Genomic DNA, 8,483 nt, shown 5'->3' with positions numbered 1-8,483 from the left:
CACGCTCTAATTAAACAGCAGTCTGACATGTTTTTGCTGTTTTGATTGCCTTTGAACTTTGGCAGTGTGATAAACAAACTTTGCTTCCCTGCCTACCAAGGAGTTGCACTGCCTTGAAGCAGTTTATTTCCCTAGTTCTGATGTGGCAGAGCTCAGCACCCTGTTTTCATGGCATCTGTACGTGTGCAGATGCCAACAGCAGAGAGGGATGGCAGCTGCCATGGCATGATGGGTGATGAACTGGAGATGCTGGAGCACGGATGTCTCTTTGATGGCCCCTTTTAGCTTGCTGAGATTTCAAACACTCAGTAAACACACGATTCTTCACACCTCAGTAGGCTGGGGCTGGTGGCGGTGCAGAGCGGAGGCGGAGCACGTCCCTTCTGATCACTGCGAGGTGGCGCAGACACTTCACGTGTCTGTGAGCTGCAATGAGTAATCGGAAGGGAGGAAGGAAAGCAGGACTAACGTACTCGTCATCATGTGGCATAAATGAGAATTAAAATCGTCCGTCAGTTCCCAAGTAGTTTGTTTGTGTTTCAAAGTTTGTTCACGACAGAACCATGAAGCAGGTCCTGTGGGGTGAGATGTGCTGCGTGGGGTGGGCTACCCCAAACCAGCACGGTGGCCTGGGGGGGCTGCCCCGCTCTCCGGCCACGTCCACCCCCGAAGGGTACAGCGACCCCAGCACAGGCGACACGGGGGACCCAGGGCAGGGCCGCAGGGAGCCCTGCGGGCTGCAGTCACCGCCTGAGAGAGGCTTCGCACAGCTGCTGGATTTGCACGTGGTGCCAGTGCATGCCCACCCCGGGTCCTGACCAGGAGACGGGGGATTAGCGAACAATGCTGAGAAAATAAATAGATTCAACACCACCATTTACTCTCTCAGAATACAATGAGACTGAAAGGTAAACGTGCAGCTCCAGAAAAGGATTAGCGTTCGTACGATGTGCAACTAACCTGCACAATTTTCTGGCATTGTGGAGGTGGGGAGCTTCATAAAATTTACAAAGGATTAGGCAGCTTTTTTTGGCGTTCAAATTTGTATTGAAGCATGCTGTTAAAGACAACAGGACTTTCACTGAAGGAACAGCAGCTTCATGACTTGCTTTTGTTATTAGTGTCATTAGCTAGCACGTCAAGCTCAGCATTTCTGAAGCTGTCCCCCATTTCAGGTCTGTGAACACAGTGGGGATCTCGCTCCGAGGCTTGAAAGTCTCAGCCAGCGCAAAGACTGAGTTGCATCTTTGCAAGATAAAGGGCGGGCAAGCCTGCTGTTTAGGGGGATGGATAAACTGCTAACCCTGGAGCCAAGAGGACACTCGTCTCCTCCTTGAGATGTCCATGCTGTCTACGTAGGGTTGCATGTATTCTCTGGAACGTCTGGCACAGGCCACTGTCAGCGGCTCATAAATTACAGATTGTGCCTGGTGTCACAATTCTTGTGTAAAATATTGAAGGCTGGTTTTAAATAATGTGACAGTGTCCCTTTTAATGTCCAGATCGTGAACGCCACAAAGCTTTCCGCCTTCTTGCTTCCATTCTGCAAGCGTGAAAGAATATTTATCTCCGGCAGTTTTTTCCATGCCTGTTGGCAGGCAGCCCAATGTACCTCAAATAGCACTGAACACAATGAGCTAAACCTGTGCTTGTTGCAACTCCATTAATGCCGGAGGCATTACACCTCAGATGTATCGGGAGCACTTGGTTAATGTCCCCAAACAAGTTTAGATTACATTGTTTTGCCCCAGCAAGCATGGCTTTATTATAAGATTGGCGTTCTTCTAACTTCTCTGGAAGCATTCTTGCTTTTTTGGTAATAGCTGCTGTATAAGTCATAGACTAACAGGCCTTAAAGGTAGAGGAATCTGTAAGAACTGGAAAATAGCTAGTAGCAGAAGTTATCGGTATTTGTTATGAGCAGGTTTCTTAGTGGTTTCTGCACTATGCAGAAGTTAACCACTTGCTGCTGTTTACCATTGCAAAACAATCCGTGTTGAAATGTGATACTTCTGACCCGTGCTGTTGTGCAAACTGAGGTGAGCCCAGGGACACAGCAATGGAAACAAAAATCCATTGTTTTACAGCTCAGCAAACATTCTTTGGACGCTGCAGATACCGGCTTCTTCGCTTCCTCCTATGGAAAGGAAAGAAGTATTTGAGTTATGCAAAGTCACACCTCTTCATTTGCAAACAATGGCAACGCTGCACCTTCTCAGGACCCAGGTTTTAATGCAGCCCCACTGCTCAGCAAGGACTTCAGCCCACAGGGCACAGCTGGAGCCTTCAAGACACTCCTAAAACATTGCAGGCATCAAAAAAGATTTGCAGTGGAAATTCAGCCTCTGAAAAGGCTGAAAAACAATTTAAGAGGGCTGGGCAGAGAAATTTGCAATTTGAACCAAAGGATTAATTTTCAGCTTTTACAGTGCTGACATTGATTCTGAAGGAGCTTTCCTGTGGCTGGTAGTTTTTGGTGTTTCATTTGCTAAACGGCTGTGCTCCGCTCCCAAATGCTGTGATTTTCATAGTGTGTGCCTGGTGTGTAACCCGTGCCTGGCACGGGCTAATGGCTACACTGGAATCTTTGATACACAGCTAAATAAAAAAGCTCATGTGGGGACCAAACGCGCTGGATTTGTGTTTTCCAGTTGAAAACATGTCTTCACGGGTATACTAAACTGTAGCCATCGTTTTGACCTCTGCTTTGGCCCGACCTGCTGCCGACAGCGGCCTCGTGGGCCGCAGCGTTCTGCGCCCGTTCCGTTGTGTGGGCAGCAAATGCAACTACGCAAGGCAGCTGGGAGAGAGGTGCACGCACGCCCCGCATCAGCACCGGGTGAGGGACGCCCTGAACCCCCGGGGCCGATGCGGCCGGTACCGGGAGAGCGGCAGCGGGGCAGGCGGCCGCCGGCAGCCCAGGTTTTCTGCGCCGCGGGGTGGGCCAAGGCGGGCCCTGCCTGAGGGGGGATCCTGGCTGAGGGGGGATCCTGGCTGAGGGGAGATCCTGGGTCCTTGAGGGGAGATCCTGGCTGAGGGGAGATCCTGGCTGAGGGGAGATCCTGGGTGAGGGGAGATCCTGGCTGCCTGAGGGGGGATCCTGGCTGAGGGGAGATCCTGGGTGCTTGAGGGGAGATCCTGGCTGAGGGGAGATCCTGGGTCCTTGAGGGGAGATCCTGGCTGAGGGGAGATCCTGGGTCCTTGAGGGGAGATCCTGGCTGAGGGGAGATCCTGGGTCCTTGAGGGGAGATCCTGGCTGAGGGGAGATCCTGGGTCCTTGAGGGGAGATCCTGGCTGAGGGGAGATCCTGGCTGCCTGAGGGGAGATCCTGGCTGAGGGGAGATCCTGGGTCCTTGAGGGGAGATCCTGGCTGCCTGAGGGGAGATCCTGGCTGAGGGGAGATCCTGGCTGAGGGGAGATCCTGGCTGCCTGAGGGGAGATCCTGGGTGCCTGAGGGGAGATCCTGGCTGAAAAGCGATCCTGACTGACAGGAGGTCGTGGCTGAGGGGAGATCCTGCCTGAGGTGGGCACTGAGTGAGGGGGCTCCTGGCTGAGGAGCAATGCTTGGGCTTGATGATCGTAAAGGTCTTTTCCAACCCAAACAATTCTACGATTCAGTGATGCTGACTGAGGGGAGATCGTGGCTGAGGGGAGATCCTGCCCGAGGCGGGCGCTGCCTGAGGGGGCTCCTGCCTGAGGAGCGATGGCTGGGCGTGATGATTGTAAAGGTCTTTTCCAACCCAAACGATTCCGTGATGCTGGCTGAGGGGAGATCGTGGCTGAGGGGAGATCGTGGCTGAGGGGGGCTCCTGGCTGACAGGAGGTCGTGGCTGAGGGGAGATCGTGGCTGGGGGGAGATCCTGCCCGAGGCGGGCGCTGCCTGAGGGGGCTCCTGCCTGAGGGGCCGCGCCGGCTGGCTGAGGGCGCTCCCGGCTGCGGCGGGCGCTGCTGAGGGGCCGCTCCTGGCCAAGGGGGCCGCACCCAGCCCGCGGCGCGGCCCTGGCGGGCCCTGGCGGGGCCCTGGCGGGGACCTGGTGGCGCCCTGGTGGCGCCGGGGCCGGGGCTGGGACCGGGGCCGGGGCCGGGAGCGGCCGAGGCCCGGCCCCCCCGCCGCGCTGGGCCCCGGGGCCGCCCGCCGCGCCGCCCGTGAGGGCAGAAGCTCCGCCCCGGGGGGCGGGCGAGCGCGGCGGCCCGCGGAGGGGGCGTGGCCAGCGCGGCCGACGGGGCGCGCGGCGGGGGCGTGGCGGGGCCGGGGGCGCGCGGCGGGGGCGGGGCGCGGCGGGGGCGCGCGCGGGGGGCGGGGCGCGGCGCGGCGGGGCGGGGCCGGGCGGGGGGCGGGCCGCCGGCGCGGCGGGGCGGCAGTCGGGCGGCAGCCGCGGCCGGGGAGGGAGCGGCGGCGCGGGGCGGGGAGCGGCGCCCCGCGGGGCGGCATGTCCAAGACGCTGCGGAAGAAGCGGCACTGGCTGAGCAAGGTGCAGGAGTGCGTGGTGTCCTGGGGCGGCCCGGCGGGCCCCGACCCCGACCTCCTGCGCGGCGGCGCCGAGCGCGGCGAGTTCCCCTACCTGGCGGGCCGCCTGCCGCCGGGCGGCGAGGGCGCGCCGGGCCCCGCGCTGCTCTCGGGCAAGGCGCCGGCGCCGGGCGACGTGCTGCTGGAGGTGAACGGCACCCCCGTCAGCGGCCTGACGCACCGCGACACGCTGGCCGTCGTCCGGCACTTCAGGGAGCCCGTGCGCCTCAAGACCGTGCGCCCAGGTGAGCCGGCCGCCGCAGGCCGCGCCGCGCCCGCCGGACCCGCGGCCCGCCCCGCCGCTGCCCGCGACGCCGCCGAGCCGGCCGCGGGTAGGCCCAGCCGCGCCGGCGCCCTGCGGGAGGGCCGCGGCGGGGTGCGGGAGGGGAGCGCCCGCCCGGCGGCGGCGGGGCCCGGGCGCCGCGCTGGGAAAGTTTCCTCGGCTCCGGGCGGGCGCCTCCGCCGAGCGGGGCGGGGGGGGGGGGGGGCGCCGGTGCCGTGCGGGTCCCGCGGTCCGGCCCCGGCCCCGGCCCCGGGGCGGCGCTCGCTCCCCCGGCCCGTCGGGCCCCGCCGGCCTGCGCAGCGGGCTGGCCGCCGCCGGCTCGGTCCCGGTCCCGGCCCCGGGGGCGCGGCTGTCCCGGCGCGGCGAGGGCCGGGCCCCGGCGCTGCCGCCCGTTCTGCCCCCGCCGCGCCGGGTGCGGGCCGAGGGGGCGGCCGGGTCCCGCCGGGCGCTTGGGGCGGGACGCGGCGGGGCTCGGCGAGCGCAGCGCTCGGTGCCCCCGGCGGGGCCCGGCCGGCAGCGGCTGCCCGCGGAGCTCGGGCCGCGGCCCCCAGAAGCGGCGTTTCCCGGCGGGAGCGGCTGCGAGCGGCGCCCCGGAGCAGCGCCCTGCCCCCCGCTGCCCCCCCTGCCAGGGCGAGCCCTGGTGCTCTTCTTCCATAGGTTTGGAGTAATTTTCAGTATGCTTTAATTACCTCACGACATCAGGTCGTTGCCTTCTTTATCGACATGCCTGTCAAATGTCAAGTTAATGCTGAACAGTGGCACCTGCAGCCACACGCGCTAATGATTCAGTGTAACGAGCTTCAGATTTACTGTCTCCCTGGACAGACAGTCCAGGTGCGAGCTTGATGCGTTATAAAGAAACTGCCTTTGGTAGAACCATTCTTCTCCGAATCCCGACTGCTATCAGTATTTCCGTGACTGAAGTCTGCAGTATTTCTTATACAGCTTCTTTGTTTAACGCCTGCCTTGCGCGGCTTTCAGAACTGCTGGGTTGCTGCTTGACTTTAGGCAGTACGTATTTTAAATCAGATTTTCCTCATTTGACCACTAAGTCATCTATATAGAGACTGCACAGTTGGTTCTGATGCATATCATATGTTAAACAAATTAAAAAAAAAAAAACAAACCAAAACCAAAAAAAACCCCAAAGCAAACCAGCACCTTAAAAGCACTTACAGAAGCCTGGTAGGCTTTGAAAGATGTCTTTATTTCCAAAATTGGAAATCCTATCTGAATGAAGAAAATGGAAAAGGACAAACTGCTGCAAGTTAAATGTAAAATAAGAGGATTAAAAAAAAAATTGAGGAACAAATTGTTTAAGATAGAAGGCAATAATAGATGTCTTCTTAGAAAGCTCGTGGAAGATGAAACTATAGTTACAAGATCAAAGGAATCTCTTGTGTTTACTGTGGAGGGAAATGGGGGTATTCCTGTACTGGGACTTTCCATGGCCAAGAGATGTCTCCAACTGTCAAGTCAAAACTGGGAGAAAAGATTTTAGAAAAAATTGATGCAGTGAATAGTAGAAGATGGCCAGAGCCGGATGATGTTCACTAGGCATTCCAGATATGAAGTACTCAACAGCAAGGGGTTGCCTGCTCCTGAAATCATCGGTGGTGTGGAAGTGGTCGGAGGTGGGGAATATGATGCCACTGGGAAAAGGGTCCAGAAGGTCAACAGGATGGAGTTCTGATTCCAGCAAGTTGGTTAAAACTATCGTTAAGAATGAAACTGTTGGGCATGTGAATAAATACCACGTAATGAGGAGAGCGTGTTGCTTTTCAGAAGAAAGTTTGTTAGTGTTTGAAGGTTCACCCGTTGGTTTAATCAAACCCAAGTATTTTGGTGTAGTGGATTCTCAAATAGACTTTCAGCAAAGTATCGACAAACTTTGAATAAGGCTCTTGCCGAGTGAGTGTTGTGTGGCAGTGTAGCTGCTGAAGGGTAAGAGCAGAATTCTCCTGTGGGTTAATAACTGGTTAAAATATGGGAACAGTTTTCTCAACAGAAGGAAACTACTGCTGGAGTCTTGCAAAGACCTGTGCTATTTAGCATAGTCATCCAGAGCTTGTAAACTGAATGCTGGGTTGAGTTGTAAAAAGAGAACTAGCATTTTTATGCTGATTTTGTATAACTTTTGGAACAAACAAAATTGAAGCTTCAGATCCAGCAGTCTTTCCCATACAGGAACATTCTGCAAGCCTATTTACTGCATCAGATTATTTTTGCGGTAATTTTCTGTGTTAGACTTACTGTCCTTAAATACAGTGTTTTGAAGCATGCTGTTTTTCTTGGTTGTGTTTTTTTGCAGGATTGCCACAGTAGCGCTCAGTGGCAGTATTCCAGTTAGGGTATATGTAATGAGGAAAGTTGTTGACAAGGCGTTCTCTCTGAAGACCTGTGATTTTGAATTTGGCTTCCCTTCTACCCCTTGTGATCCAGAGCAGCCCAGACTTGCTGACCTTTGGAAGGCAGCCGGGGAGGCGCGTGGGGTCGTGCGGGTGGCGGTGGAGGGAGCGAGGGCTGGGGAGCTGGTGGTCCGTGGTGCGCTCGTGTCTGAATTCCCAGAGACCTTTCATTGCATTACTGGTTTTAAGGTCCTGTTTTCCATGGGTTTTTCTTCAGTGAAAAACGCTCCCTTTCAAATGAACCGTCACGTTGCAAGGCATGGAGTGCCTCTGCCAGCAGGCCTTTGTGTGCCCGGTGGCTCTTCAGATTTGAGTGCTGTTGGGACAGAAGTCTGAGGAGATCCAACTTCAGGGGTCTCTACCACAACAGCGAGGAATTTGCCACCTTGTCTCTGAATTTTAGGGTGTGTATAAGGCCTTGATACTCGTGGTCTGCCTCTGCATTTGAGAAGGGCAACTTTGGGGTAAGAGCTGGCTCCATCTTCCAGGTGACGTCTGTGCAGGTGTCCCGGTGGCCTTGAACAGCATGTCGGGGGACTGGACTGCTTTATTTCGAGTGGTGATGTAGTCCCTCGTTAAAGGCAGCAACAGCTTTAGTTGACAGCAGTAAAATCTGTCTGTGATACTTACAGCAAGCTCATAGAAAATTTAAAATGGAAATTTCAAGATGCTGTTTAGTCTTGTTTGATAAGACACTTGAAAGATATGAATGTTAATTTGAACGCCATCTGTTAACTGCATATCACAAACGATGGACCACTTTGTTGATGAAGAAATTTGTCCTTCCCTTTTTTGCTCTGTCCTCACTTGTTGAGGAGGGAGAACCAGGCCGGTGTGCCGTGGCTGGGGGTGAGTGTTGGTGCCGCAGCCGTGCCCCAGACAAGGTCTGGCTCCGGTGCATGCAGGCGAGCTGGAAAATCGTCGGTTCCGGTAGGGGCTGACGTAGCAAAGGCTGCAGAAGGCTGGTCTCGAGCTCTCTGCCGGTATACCTGGACTGATGCTGGGATCCGAGTTGTCTAAATAAAAGTTAGATATCCCTTCATTCTAGTTGATGTTTGAGATTATAACCATACCTCTATTTTTGTGTAATTCATCATCATCTTGATCAGATGAGCAAATCGGTAGTACAGAGAAATAAGGCTTTTTGTGCAGTGTGATATTTGTATGTATGTGCACGCCTGCTAACGTGGGCCGGCTCATCATAATGAGTGCATTTGTATTTTAGCCACACTCGGTAAGTGCTGGTTTCAAGCTAATCGCCTGCTTACGTGCATCCAAACGAGGG

At 56.0% G+C, this 8,483-nt stretch overlaps 1 protein-coding gene across 2 annotated transcripts in view; it reads left to right on the top strand.

Annotated features, from left to right (window-relative positions):
* The first annotated feature begins 4,430 nt into the window (after nucleotides 1-4,430).
* MAGI3 (membrane associated guanylate kinase, WW and PDZ domain containing 3) overlaps nucleotides 4,431-8,483 on the top strand; it is a 71,795-nt gene continuing 67,742 nt past the window's right edge. For both annotated transcript variants that reach the window (XM_075722207.1, XM_075722209.1), the window contains exon 1: nucleotides 4,431-4,752. In XM_075722207.1, the coding sequence (XP_075578322.1) occupies nucleotides 4,431-4,752 (322 nt within the window). The remainder of the gene's footprint in view (nucleotides 4,753-8,483) is intronic.

Source organism: Pelecanus crispus, chromosome 17, assembly GCF_030463565.1.
Source record: "Pelecanus crispus isolate bPelCri1 chromosome 17, bPelCri1.pri, whole genome shotgun sequence".
In the NCBI taxonomy this organism is placed as follows: domain Eukaryota; kingdom Metazoa; phylum Chordata; class Aves; order Pelecaniformes; family Pelecanidae; genus Pelecanus; species Pelecanus crispus.
The sequence above is the reverse complement of the archived record's forward strand: the minus strand, read 5'-3'. Positions and strand labels throughout refer to the sequence as shown.